General features: G+C 44.1%; 1 protein-coding gene across 4 annotated transcripts in view; it reads right to left on the reverse strand.

Moving 5' to 3' along the window:
• Window positions 1-2,339: 2,339 nt before the first annotated feature.
• Window positions 2,340-14,262, reverse strand: part of COP1 (COP1 E3 ubiquitin ligase) — a 131,842-nt gene continuing 119,919 nt past the window's right edge. For 3 of the 4 annotated variants that reach the window (XM_075507895.1, XM_075507894.1, XM_075507896.1), the window contains exons 19-20: window positions 5,447-5,491; window positions 2,340-3,471 (exon numbers count right to left, since the gene is read on the reverse strand). In XM_075507895.1, the coding sequence (XP_075364010.1) occupies window positions 3,454-3,471; window positions 5,447-5,491 (63 nt within the window). In that variant the 3' untranslated portion in view covers window positions 2,340-3,453. The remainder of the gene's footprint in view (window positions 3,472-5,446; window positions 5,492-14,262) is intronic. The other variant, XR_012776504.1, reaches the window with a different exon arrangement.

Genomic DNA, 14,262 nt, shown 5'->3' on the forward strand with positions numbered 1-14,262 from the left:
TCTGCTGCTGTCATTATGACCTTCCATAGTTAAACAAAATTACCCTAAACAAACAAGGCTCCAGTGCTTGGGTCGAACACTGGCATTAGCAGCCATCCACACTCACTGCTGAAGAGCTCTGACATATTAATATTAATTTAAATTTCCCCTTGACCATCATTTTTGATTCCCTCTGGCGCTGAAATTCTTTTTAGCACTGAGGCATGTTCCTCCTACTCTTCTATTATATGCTTTAAAATTAATTAAAGAGGCTGGCTAGCCAGGCAAGGTTTTAAATTCCCTTTCTCAAAGAAAAATCTGACTCGCCCAACACCTCTCGCAGAGACACAAGCACTGGAGGCAAAACCGTTCTGGGGCAGCTTCCAGCCAAGGGCTTTGTAACCTTGCTCTTTTAAAAGAAGAAAATGAGAATAAAGACTCTAAGTGCCCACCACCTGCAATTAATTTTCACAAGGAGAGCAGTTAAGCACTGGAACAGGGTTCCCAGAGGGACTTAGAAATCTCCGATCCTTGCTCGGTTGGGTTGTGAAGATCTCCAAGCCCTAGAGCAACCTCATCCAAATTTGAGGCAAGCCCTGCTCTGGGCAGGAGGTTGAACCAGAGACCTCTGGAGGTCCCTCGCAAACTCAGTCACTCCCCGACTCTAAAAAAGCTGAAACCTGACAGGGACCATTTGTTGAGGAAGCCACTAATTAAAAAAAATATTGACTGAATACTGTTTAAAAAAAAAGATTACAGTAAGTAATTATATGCGACTTAATATGTCAACAGCAAAGAGTCACCTGAAGGAAAGAAAATTAAGGGGATTATAAAATAAGGAGTGTACCACTTGTGACAAAGAGACAAAGACAAAAAATGCCATCAACTTGTGTTTATGAGCTGCTGTGTTTCTAATTAGGGCCAGACACCAAATTTGCATTTTATCTTGATTGAAACAGAATGAAAACCAAAAAAATAAAGGCGGCCAATGTTAAACTGTTTTCCCTGTTTAATTTAAGGAGTAACCTTACAGCATTCAAAATAGCTGCTTTTTTTTTTCTTCTGTTTTTAAGATCTCAGCTTCATTGGAGTGATTTCAATTTAAAACACAGAGGACCTTCAAGTGAGGGGAGAGAAGGAATGAGGTCACCTGCCAAGCAGCAGCTGCTCAGCATGGAGCAGGGGTACAACAGCAGCCACAGCAGCTTGCAAAATAAATTAGTAGCCATTGATAAACAAGCCAGAGGCTGAGGGAAACCCACACCTGAAACCAGGGGAAGCAGCAAAAGCAATGGCCATTGCTCCTCACGCCAGTCCTGCCTTCAGAGGTTGCTGGCTGGGAAGGGTGTTCCACACAGCCCAGCACAGTCACCCAGCACCAAATTCTCTTAAAATGCAGCAAAATGGAAATCAAGCTAGTGCTCAGTGGGACACGTCAGTTGCCATCAGACAGAAGGAATCCATTTCGTTTCCTTCTGCGACAGTGACTAGGGTGACTCATACGATGGAGACCTGCACATAACATCCTCTGAGCAGGACACACACTAGCGTGCTCTCTTCTCTCTCCCTTCCTTCTCTCATTGCTCTCACCCCCCACCGGCATGCCAGAAACCATGGAAGAAAACCAGCACACAGCATGTGGGAGCAATCCACACCTCTCAGAGTTGAGCATCACGTTTCTCCCCACTGGAAAAGACTCTCCAGAAGTCAACAGCAATTTCAGTGTGTCCCACACCCTTCTGAGAGTCACAGCTGTTGGCTGAAGGAGCACGTAAGTCTGCTGTGGCCCCACTGGAAACAGGCACCAACAGTGGATCAGGACAGGATCTGCGCCGACTCTGCCCTAAGGCTTCATCCCTGCTCCTTTGTTCATACACCCAAGAGCATCCTTGTTTTTCTTTTCTGTCCTGTGACCAAAGGATGTCAAAAGACCACACAACCCTTCTGGGAAGATCAGAATCAGGGTTTTAACACCTGGAAGATGTGAGACACCTTTCACATGCCACAATCAGTTACAGCTCCTTGACAAGTGGCCCAAGACTGCAGCAGGGCCTTGCTTTGATGACACGGAGAGTGAAGTCCCTGTGGCAATCAGCCTCAGGGGCATGAGGGAGACACATACTGCAATGAATGAACACAGAGAGATTCTGTTTGCAAACCAAAATGCTTCCCACAGGTATCACTGTATACATTGCACCTTTGCCACCTGCAGCTAGGAAAAGATGCTGCACCCACCGATTCCACTTTCAAGCTTAACAAGTCCTGGCAGCAATCCCAACAGCTCAGCATGACTGCTACTCGTGAAGACTGTCTGCACCTTCTTACCCCTCCCACTATCCTGCCAACAAAGCAACAACAACTCTTAACATCATGGTTTATTCCCCCTCCATATGTACAATTAAGTGTATGCATGACCATTAAAAATAAGGCTACTTATATCATGGCTCTGAAACACATTACAAACCAACTCCATCCCCTCTCATTACAACATTCAAAATGCTTGGCTTCCATGGTGTGCAGAGAGGGGCAAATGCAACCAGACCACATGGGCGATTAAGTGGTGCAGGGCTTTGGTAACTGGATCTAGAAGTTTCCTCCTCTAGCTGAGACAGTCAACCACAGCCAGGCTAGGGGGGGAGATTGTTATCCCACAGTGTCTTGGTGAGGTCAGTCCAGGTCCCAGGCAACTGCAGGTCACTGCATCTCAGCACGTTGCTGGTGGCAGACAGCAGAGAGGCCCAGGCTCATGTGAACGGAAGGACAACTTACTCCTCTCCTTTGGAGCTGCCCCTTTGGGTCGAGGCAGAAGCATAAGGAGAGGAGGAAGGGGAAGCTGCCCTTCTCTTCTTGATGGCCAGAGGACTTCAGTCTCCAGAGGTGCCAACCTGGGTGACATTTCTCAACATTTAATGCATCTAAAAAAAAAATAAATCAAAGGAACAACTGAACCATATCATTATGGGATCTCAAAGCAGATTACTTGCATGTCCAGGTAAGGCTTAGAGACTTTCTTTTTCCAATGGGGATGAAAGAACAGTCCAGATGAAAGTAACCGGAGATGTGCAACTGAGGACAGCCCTGTGTGGTCCTGTAAGCTCCCTTCCCAAGTAAATCTGTTCCCATATGCAACAAGAGAGAATCTTCCCAGCTTCAGCTTGTGGCTCAATAAATTTTATTATTCCTTTTTGTTTTTATTTAAAAGAATTTGTTTTCCTATCATAAAAATTAAACAACCATACCACCACCACCAGCAGCAGCAAAGTCTGTGGAGTTAATGTTGATGGCAGACAGTTCACTGGTGTTGCCAGTGTCTCAAAACGTCCTAGAAAGTCCATAAATGGAAAAAAACCCAAACATGATGGTTTTGGGGAGGAACATCAAGGTGGTTTCGGTTTCTTGTCCCGCTGAGGATCCCAGATGAATACTGTAGCATATCAGCAGGACCAAGTACCTCATGCCTTGAGAGCAAACCCTTCATACCAGCTCCAGTACCTGATTAGTAGGGAAGATGAGACATTTAGAATAGCAATTTATGACATTCATTATCTCCTACATCAGCATACAGATCACCAGGACAGGACTGACCCCTTCCCATCTCCACCCCTTACCCTTTATTCACCAGCATGCAATAATATCACGCAAATGGGATAAGCACTTGGCAAGGATCCTGATTTTGATGTCTGCTTGCACTAGGATAAATTACGGCATGAAGCAAAACCATCCACAGTTGTCTCATTTCCACTCATCCCAATCAACCATCTCTTGGAAATCTTGTAATGGAGATCAGAGATTTTGTCCTCTCAGCCCTCTGTGCTCACATTTCCCTTGTCCACGCTAAGATGGGGCAGCAGCCTCTGAAGGCATGGTCTAGAGACAGCAGAAGAAAAGTAACTACACACCTGCAGAGTGATTTGCACAGCCTGTATTAACCCAGGGTGGTTCTACTAGGGAAAGCTCTAGAGCTTTAGCCCATGGGTGCTGGCTGGCATGGCATCTGCTCCCAAAATGGACTGGGTTTGTGCAAACGCAGTCCTTTCCCAGACCATCCCACCTTCCCCGGGTGCTGCCAAAGGCAAATGGAAATATCAGAGTTCTGACAGCCCTGGCTGTTTGCACATTTCTCTATCTTCTCTCATTAACAAGCAAAGTGCATGAGCAAAATCTCTCCTCCCTAATCACTCTCCTGTTGTTGCTGGATTCAGTTCAAGATATCAAAAGTGTCTGTGCATTTTGCCCATTTTACTAAGAAGGAAGTGACCAAAGTAATGAGCAACCAATTCCACAGCCTGCTAAATAAATCGTCTATGAACAAGAGGCTACAGCATCACATGCTGCAAGAGCAGGAGTAACCAGGCCACTTGTGGCCTAAAAAGGAGAAAAAAAAAAATCTTGACACGCAGTCAAACACAGACCACTTGGGTCTCCCCCCATTCCTGCTTTTTTTTGTGTTTTTTCCAGGACCGTTCAGACCAGCAACTCTGGTCTGGCTCCAGAGAGCTGCTATCGTCACAGGGATGCGAGGGGAAATCAGGATGAGGACCTCAGCTTCATGAGAGTGACAATCCGCGTGTAACTTTGCAAACAGCAAATAAACCCCTTTATCAGCAGCTACAGGAAGCTTCCAGGGCTCTGGGCTACAAGCATGTGGTGTTAACCACCAAGCCTCAAAAGCATGGTGGAGGTCAACGCTGCTGTGTACAGTTTGGGATGGCATCAGACCTGTGGTTCTCCAGAGGATTAGCACCACCCTGGGTTTGGGTACTGGTTTTGCTTGGCTGTCTGATAGACACGTAAAGAAGGGCAAAGTCTTTTCCATATTACTTGACATTTCATAGATAGAAATACAGACACTCTGGAAGACTTTTAATTCAAGTGCTGAAAACCTGGCAAAACACTGGCTTCTTGGTGCACAGGGAAGGCTGTTGCTTTCACAAAACCCTACGCTGGCAGCTGCTGTCTGTTACAGCCAGTCTGGGCACCAGGAGCAAGCAAAACAAGGGAGCATCCCTGCTCATTTTAAACATTGCTCCAGCCGGCTGCACATCAGGAGCTCAGCTTTTAGCTCTGCTGCACTCCATGCTGGCAGCAGCAGCCAGAAGATGGGCTCAGGTTAACACTGGCAAGTTAACACACAGCCTCTGCTGCCACAAGAACCAGCAAGAGCCTGGGGAGATGCTTGTGCCAGACTCTCTGTGCTACCAGGACCCCGAGGAGCGGCAGAAGCACAGTGGGTGCTGGACAGCCACCAGCAGCTTTTCTACACCTTGCTTTAACTGGGTTTCATTGCTGGTGTGCTGTCTGCTCACTCTGCCATGTGCCAGAGGCAAATACATCATTTAAATTACAAACTTCTACAGTTGGGATGACCTCCTCTAATGGTTTCTCCTGGCTGTACAGTTTCTCTGACCTTGCTCTTCACTAACAACAGATTCAAGCATTTAAAGAGGAGATGCATGAAATAACTTACCTTAATTGTACCCTGACTGTTAGCAGCAATCAGCACATTGGACTCCTGGAAAAAAAGAAGAGGCACTATCACAGTCTGCCATTGCTTTTTTTTTTTTTTCCTCCTTCTCCCCTTTTTTGGAAGAAGCAGCAGAGAAGCAGCAGTTGTTTTTGTCTTAAACATTAGAAGTATATCTAATTTCAAAGGGACTTAACTCTTCCCATTTCCAAGATGCTTTCGAGGCTAAGTCTTTATAGAAGTTGTATTACCTTAAAGAATTAGAAAGCAATAATCCTTAGTGCTTGTACAGAGCTTTAAATCTCCAAAGCAATTTACAAACATGAATTAATCCTCACAGTCTCCCTGTGAAGTGGGCAAATAATAATCATTTTCATCTTTTGGCAGCATATGGACAAAGGTCTCCAGTGCCCTAACTAAACCGACTAATCACCATGACAAAACCTCTCTGTCTCTGAGGCCACACAACCTCTCCCACAGCCAAGAGGTTTCAGACAAGTAAAACAAAGAGAAGAGATTAGAAGGCAATAGCAGATACACCCAGTTTGGGAGGGAAGATAAACAGAGAGGGCTCCAGCCCTGCTTTATTCAGAAAGGCAGCATCTATTTACCTCCTGCCAATTGATGGAGTTGCCTTTGGAGATATCCTGGTTGTCTGCAAATTAATGGTCTGCTGCATCAGTCAGGCAACCCCCAGGCAAAAACTGGGGGACACAGCCTCTGCTCTTTCAGACCGCATTCCTGATGCGACCAGCAAGTGCAGACGCACCCTCCCAAACCAGAATCATTCAGACAGGGGGAAATCCAAAGGAACAATACAGTGCCAATAAACCTAAAGCATGTAACTGCTGGGGCGCTGGCAACAGCCCCGGAGATGCCAAGGTTGAACCACTGCTCCCAGACTGGTGTCCCGCATCCATCCTTGTGCCAGCAGTTGTAACGTATGCTGCCAAACTGCCCGCCGTGAACTGTTTGCTCTAAAGACAACTGATAACTTTTCTCAGACACATTTTTCAATTTCTCTCACTGCTGCTATCCATTCCCAAAGTTGCCGTTAATTACCCCATCACTTAATGCATGCATTTTTAATGAACTCGGTGACTAGAATATGCCCCGCTCCAATGGGAGTGGGAAAGCCATTCCCAACCCAGCCCCAACATGGTTGCATGCTGCCTCGCCAGAAGGTTCGGGACTTTGCACAGCCACCAACTTCGAAGCAAAGGGAGAAAAATCCTTTTCAATGCAAAAACCCACTTATCAGGTAAGAGTAGCCTCGTGGTGGACCACTGGTCTAATTTTTTTATAGATTTGTTCACCCCCCGTACAATCATTAGGGGATTAGTTAAGACTCCTGATATCTCACCAATGATCCTCCAACTCAAAGCTCCTGAAAAGAAAGTATATCCTCAAAGGAAGCATATACTCCAATTTCCATTAATTTGGTGGCTAAAAGAATCTAATCCTGTGAACCGCTCAGCCTCTGGTTAACAGCATTAGAATCAAAACCCACTGGGGGGAATGCAGATATAAATGTGATTTGGGGACTAACAGGGACTGGGATGCCAGACAGGATTTTGGAGGCAAGGGAGACACACTGGCAGCTATCTAGTATGCAGTGCAAGAGACTTGAACTCCTGAGTACAGATGATCCAGGGTCTGAATGATTCCTGTTTGCACTGTGAGTGATTGGTAATTCATCCTGCTGCTGCAGTCTGCTGGGGTACCACTGTAAATGAACTCTGGTTCAATGAACAGTTTTACCTGCTAAATAAAATAAAAACGCCAGAGGGTAATACACTCTCACTCCCTTGTTCTTCAGAAGCCACTGTTTTTCTTTTTTTTTTTTCCCCCCCAGCAGGTCTGAGCTAACCACCACTCTGCTGCTTTCACTCACAACCATGAGATGCAAACGGGAGCAGACAGCAGCAAAATTAGCACCAAATCTGTCATTGAACAAACAGTGACTTGCTTGTTAAGGCAGTCTAGCACTGCTTCCCTGGGAACACTGCTAAGTAACTTGTTTTTAATCCTCTAAAGAAACAATTATCTGCCTTTCATGTTGCCTATAAAAGAGCCAATATATTCAACATATTAAACACCTAAGCAAGTCATGAAGTTGCTTAAATCTGTAGGTTTGTAAATCGCAACAGGTGTGAGCGCATTGAACCAATCTTTTTGCCAGGACATGCCTGATGGAGTTACCACATCCTCAGAAGACAACCATCATGACCACTTAACTGGCAGAATACCTATTTCCCTTACCACACCACTATGAGCATCTGTACTTCTCAGGCATGAAAAACAGGGTATCACCATCCACTGTGGTTGCATGTTCTACTTTACCCTATAATCACTTGGTGTTTCTATGCAGGGCAAGAAGGTTGAAAGGCTAGCCTTCCCCACCCCTCCCAAATTTGTTGACTGCAGGAGCCAGAAACTCCAAAAGCAGAGGCAGGGAGTATGTTGGACATCCACCCCAACTGAATAGTCCTACTCCGAAGAAATCCATTTTTGAAATGACTCTTCTATGCATGCACCTCCTGCTACAGGTGGTTAGCACCTGTAACCCTTCTTAACAGGAGAGGCAGAAGGTGCCAGCTGCTTTTGCTAAAACAAGATTGAAGAAAAAAAAATGAACACAACAAAATTCAAGAGACAAGGGTTTACTGCCTGGCAAGCAACAGCATTTTGTTCCACGTGGCTGCTAATCTCAAGTATTACTGCGCTCCGGTGGAAAGCCACCAACTGCGTAACCTGATGAAATGTGGCAACCTCTCCTCTGCACATCAAAGCAGATAAGGAGCAATTGGTGGAGATGTGGCGCAGTGCACTCAAGTCCCCTGCAATGAGATAACGTGGCATCTCAACAAGCCAGGGACAGCCATAAAACTGACGGGAGACAGCTTAAGAGTTTTGGTCCTGTTAAGTCAACAGAAAAGAGCAAGACTCTGGGGATGTCAAAAGTATGCATCTTCTTGTCTCTTGGCATTACATATGAATATAGAAAGATTAATTGACAAATGTAGGTGTACCTCAGGACTCAGTCAAGATTAACGGAGTGTGCAGGTCCAGAATAGCTCTAAGGTGCTCCAGGGCTGAAGTCCTGTGCTAAGACTTATGAACAGCCTTCCACACATGCCAACTTTTTCCTTGACTGCAGAGACAGTATTATGGGAAGTCTGAAGGACAGTTCTTTGACATTGGGAAGGACTTGACTCCACCTCAAATCTTTGTTATTGCCTACAGACTGGACACATATCCACACGGAGGTAGGTATTATGCAAAATGAAGTTGTAAATCAGTCCCAAGAGCAAAAGACAGACCAGACAGAAGAACCTCCATCCTGAACCTGACACATCCCCGTTCTCCTGGATGTGGCACTGGATGAACACAACTGGTCTACCAACAGCAATTTAGGAGCATTTGCCCTTGGGATATGAAGGGACTTTCATTGATTGCACCAAAAGAAGAAATTTCTGCAGCACATTCTTGATGGCAAAGAAAAACAAAATCAAATTTAGGACCCTCCTGAGTAGATGAGATACCTGTTACATTCATCATTTGAAGGAATTATTCACCTGGTGACAGCTGGATTTTGAAGCACACCGATTTCCTTCCCTCCTAGATAAGTCCTGTATTTGGATGGCCCTGGGGAAGCAATTTGTACAGGAAAGGAAAGGAGAAGAAGGAAAGTCTGGCTGAGTGATGGTATTCATGCAAGAGCAGTCAGCATTAAGAGAATCAGAAATGCTCTGGATGTTTCACAAAGCTTGAGGAAACTCAGCTGAACAACTGAAAATTGTTGGAGCTGCTTCAGTGCGATAGGGAGTAAAAGACAGCTGAAGTTGTAGTTCTTCCACTCTTTCTTTACATCTTTGTGTAAGAAAACATTGAGGGGGGGCTAAATGAAAGGCACCCCAGATGGACACCTGTTAAAAGAGCACACACATCTCCTCGGAGGGACACACACTGGTAATATTCAAGCAGACTCAACTCTATGGAGCAAGTAAAAGCTCCAGACAGACCCTCTACCTAAGCTGTGAACCCATTCTCCCAGTTAACTGCAAGGCTCCTCTCTGTCATCCCACTTCGCTAATAAAGAGCTACCATGGACACCCACCTGCAGCCGCAGCGCTCCAGGAGTTAAGCACCCCTCTCACCAGTGGGCTCATGCAAAATTACAGCTGAGTATTATTATCATCTTCCTTTCCTGACACAAAATAGAGAGCCTGTCCCAAAGGGGCTCAAAATAGGCAAGATGAGCACATATCACTCGCATCTTTTTTTTTCCTTTAATAAAATCCTTTGTGAGACCACTCCTCCTCTACTATCCCACATATATCAGTCCTTAAAGTGAAATTCAGAAGCTCACACTGAAGGAAAAGCTGGAGCATGGTCTACACAAGAGGAGGAGCCCGGATGCTGACTTTGAAACATCTCGGTCCCCCTTTAGGGAGTGAAACTGTGAATCAGAACATTTATGTGTGAACATAACCTACACTTTTATAGTTTGTAAACGTGGTAGTTTTGCAAAAGCTAGTCTTACCAGGAACAGAGTCAGAGTACTTGAAGGTTGGAAACTACAGTGGGTAGCTAACAACCACAGCTTTGACCATGTAAGCCAACACAAGAGATGCAGCAGCACTTCTCCATGCCATTAGCCTGACAAAACTAACCTTGAAATACTTAACTGACTGTGTTTTCTTCAAGGCCCACGCTGAGGAAGGAGAAAAGTTTGATTAAAGGAGAAATGGTACAATGTAGACTTATTTCTTACTTTTACACTCTCCCCTACTTTCTACAGGTACTAGCGATAACACAATGGGCTGAAGAAGCTGTTTCTCAGGAGGAGTATTAAGGTGCAAGATGCGTCTCCAAATTGTATGTGCACATGTTCATGCGATGGACTGGAAATCCTCTTTGGGACTTCCACAGTATTATAAATAATTACAGGCCATGAAGTTTGTGCCTTTGTTATCCCTCCTTTTCTGCACAAATAAAGCACATTCGCCTCAAAATTCCAGCGCAATCATCATTGAGGTAAGCGTGAATTTTCTGGATTTTCAGCTAGATTTGTTCTACAGATTCACAGTTAGGATTCTTAAAGATCTTATTTTAAATTAACAACTTCTCACCTTCCCACCCCAGCAGACATTTTTGCTAACAAATGGCTGGTTCATCAGCAATTCTCTTTCACTGCCAAGTAACCCTTAACACTTACACAAAGGAACTGGAGCCTAATTAAGCAAAGTTGTTGATACAATGGGAAAATATACTGGGTGAGAAAGCTTGCACTCAAATGGCCATTGTCGTATGTTATTTACAGGCAGAATAAAAGTATATAGTTGAACTAAGTCTAGTGCTGTTTTGTACAGAAAGCCCTTTCTTGAAGTAAAACTACTTGGTCCTTACTGAAGATGGCAACTATTACTCAGGTGCTGGCTTTTAGGACTGAAGCTGCAGACCATCTGCAAGACGTATTTCACCAAAACTTTTCCCATCGACATCATGCATGAAGCTTTTTCCATATATCAAGATGTGTGAAAGCGGGTCCCCAACAGACCACCACTGCTTGACTGCTCTTCATCTTGTAATTAGCATATTCTAATGAGTTTTTACGCTAAATCCCCCAGGATCTGGTTATTTTGTTGTATGACTCAAGTCAGCTTTTGTTTTTGAAAGAAAATTACAAATTCTAACCTAGGAAACATGATGAACCTCCAGTGTGCAAAAATCAAGAGGTTTTTAAAAGCTAAACTGCTAGATTAGATCTCCTCCCAGCAGGATAATGTGGTGCACGTGGAATTTTATTTTCTTTATTTCCGCCATTGTTGCAATACAATTGTTATTGATGAAGGGGTGCATGGTGGGATGGTTAAAGAGTGGTGCACAACCCACTATTTCCCTGTGTGCCAGAATTTCCTTTATATGCCATCACACTCACCTAACATTAATCCCTTCTGAACAATTTTAAGGGAATATTATCCATACTGTGAACATCAGGCCCAAGCAGAAATTAATTACTTCTTTAAACTGAGCACTTCTTTAAAGAACAAGGTCTTACATACAAAAGATGTCGCACCAAGACTTTTCAGGAGCAGCAACATCCAACTCTAGGTTTTAAACCTGGAACAGAACACACATGCCTAAACTGTGTCTTTTAATCCTTAGAAACTATATTTTTATCTCATTCTGAAGGTAAATCCTTTTTACACACAGAGATAAAGCCTCCTTAGGCTTATCTGGGCCCCCAAAAAAGCAACAACTCAATATAACTGAAAAAGGTCTCGTCTGTACTTCTAACTCCAGCTGCAAATACACAATCTTTTGGGTTTGTAAGTTTATAAATGCTACACGATTATACCGGCACAGCATAATAAAGATGTTTTCTTAACACATTAGCCCACAGATTTACAGATGGTGGTACTCCTTTGGCTTGCTTTCTATAGAAAGACTTGCCCGCAATCATATGCACATGCATATAATTTCTTCTCACATAGGAATACATGGACATGCTATAAAGGGGAAAAAAGCTTTCAAACAAATTAGTGTTTTCATCATCCTACATCACAGAGTTTGCAGCTTCTGCACAAGATGAAGTGCATCTCACTAGGAAACGTGCGCAGGTAGAAATTCAACATCTCCTTGAATCCCTCCCCTCATTTTTCTGCAATTCCAGACTTTAACCTCTGTACCAGGGATGCTTTTATCAAGTTTTCTGACACTTCCACATCTGGTATTTTCTAACCATGACTCTCAATACATGAGTATATCCCTCCTTCCTGCACCCTGAAGAAGCAGTCTTCTCATTTTCGGATTTTACACTTAATGCATTTTTCTACTCCTATTCAGACCAAACTCAGCACAAGATGATGCTGTATAACTGGAAGCTTATTTGCTATCATATATACCCAGGTCTCTGCATTCACAGCACATGGGTGCTCAGAGGAAAGCAGCCCAAGGCTTGCTCCAATGACACACTCAAGTAAGTAGTAAGCTCTCTCTCAGCCAAGTGAGAAATCACTTTTTCTTAGCATGACCCTTCTTTTCAGCATATAGCTCTAAGAAAACAAGATCAACAAGGCAACTGAAGACCAGGCTAGAAGAAAATAGAAGTACACACATGTATGGTGCTGCACACAGACAGGCACCGATTTGCTCGTTTCTACGCCGTCTTCTGAATTCAAGATGGAAACAGGCCAACGAGACTGATGGGACGAGGGCAAAGAAAGCTCTGCAAGGGCAGGAGAGCTAGCCAGCAAAGCCCACCCCAGGAATGGTTGATATATTACAGGTGACCGCCTCTGTAATTTAGTTGTTCTGGAACAAAAATGGTTTTGATGAGCACCTAGTTTATTTAGAATTCAAGATGAGAATAACTCATTATTATTCTGCATCTACTGCAAAGTGAAGTACACAGCTCTAACAGCTGTTGCACACTCCCCATCAGGCAAGGTAGGGAGACATATGTTAAAACCAAATTATGTTAGCATTAACCCCCCTTCCCCAAAGGGCAAGTCTTTTCTTCCTCTATATGTGGGAATATTGAGCTCCACTGCGCATCTATGTGTGACAAGGTCTCTAAAGCTACTTGTTCCTATGGTCGTATATCCTGGGATTTCAGACACTCCCCATAAAAAATATGCTTAAGGCCTTGAACAAAGCAGCAGCAGTATATAAATATAGATTGCAATAAGCCTACAAAAACATATACATAAACATGCAACACATTAGCATCAATATTGCAAAACCACAGGAAATGGCTAGGCATCAGTTTAGTGAAAACAGCTTTTAGCATCTATTCTCTTAATACTTAACGCTCCCAAATATTCGTCTGACAATTCTACATAATGCAATGCTGTACATCGCTTCACAACTGCACAGTCCGAGACCTGCATTCCTACCACCAATACATTTTCCTCCTTTCTCTTCTACTGTTTGTTGCAGTCAGTCATTACATCATGCTGGAGGTGATGAATTTAATCTCTCCCTAGCCAAGGTCATGCTGCCCTGCTGATCAGTGCTGTATGTGGCAAAACCAAGCCCCAGGGCGCTATCGTTACTATTGCTATCGCTGTTGCTTATGCCTCCCTTCCAAACCCTCATCAGAAACAAAATGTGCAATCTGAAGAAATGGCCACCAATCTGCATAAGAGTGTTCAGAAATGTGACCTAAACCTGGTAGTTTTAGATTTTGATTTTGTGCAGACCAATGGCAAACCATCAGGGATCGGAGCCATAAACAGAAATCAGTAGAATGTGAAAAGCCTTTTCAGTCCAAGCTACCCCAAATTAGACAGACAAGCAGTTCACCCTACAAGCACAGCCTACCACAGCCCAGTCCTGAAGTACAGCAAGGACCACCACTCCCAGCTGCTGTACTGGGAAGGAATGGATGCTGGTGGGAAATTCCTGAGAGATGCTAAGACATCCTTTTCCACACCTCCCAGCTCCTCGGTCCTCTTTAGTTTACAACACACTCCTTGCCCTACTGTGAAGGGCAAACACCAATTTAAGGCCTGCTTCATGTTTAGTTGGTTCTCTTATGCCTTTTTCTTTCACACTGATGATGGGCTTCTCCCATCTCTCTTACCTTCTCTATTCTTCCTTTTCCTTTTTGCCAAGTCAGCGCTTTCTCTTCCAGCTCAACTGTATCCAACACTCCTCCGTTGTTGTTCCCTCTTTCAAATCTTCTTCACACTTGAATCGGCAATTTCCTAGTTTGTGCAAGAACACTTTCATCTTTCCCAGACCATCTGTCCCATATCCTTCGTGGATTTTGTATTTGTGAGATTATTGTCACTTGCATGGCATGTCTT

Source organism: Mycteria americana, chromosome 7 (assembly GCF_035582795.1).
Source record: "Mycteria americana isolate JAX WOST 10 ecotype Jacksonville Zoo and Gardens chromosome 7, USCA_MyAme_1.0, whole genome shotgun sequence".
Taxonomy (NCBI): Eukaryota; Metazoa; Chordata; class Aves; order Ciconiiformes; family Ciconiidae; genus Mycteria; species Mycteria americana.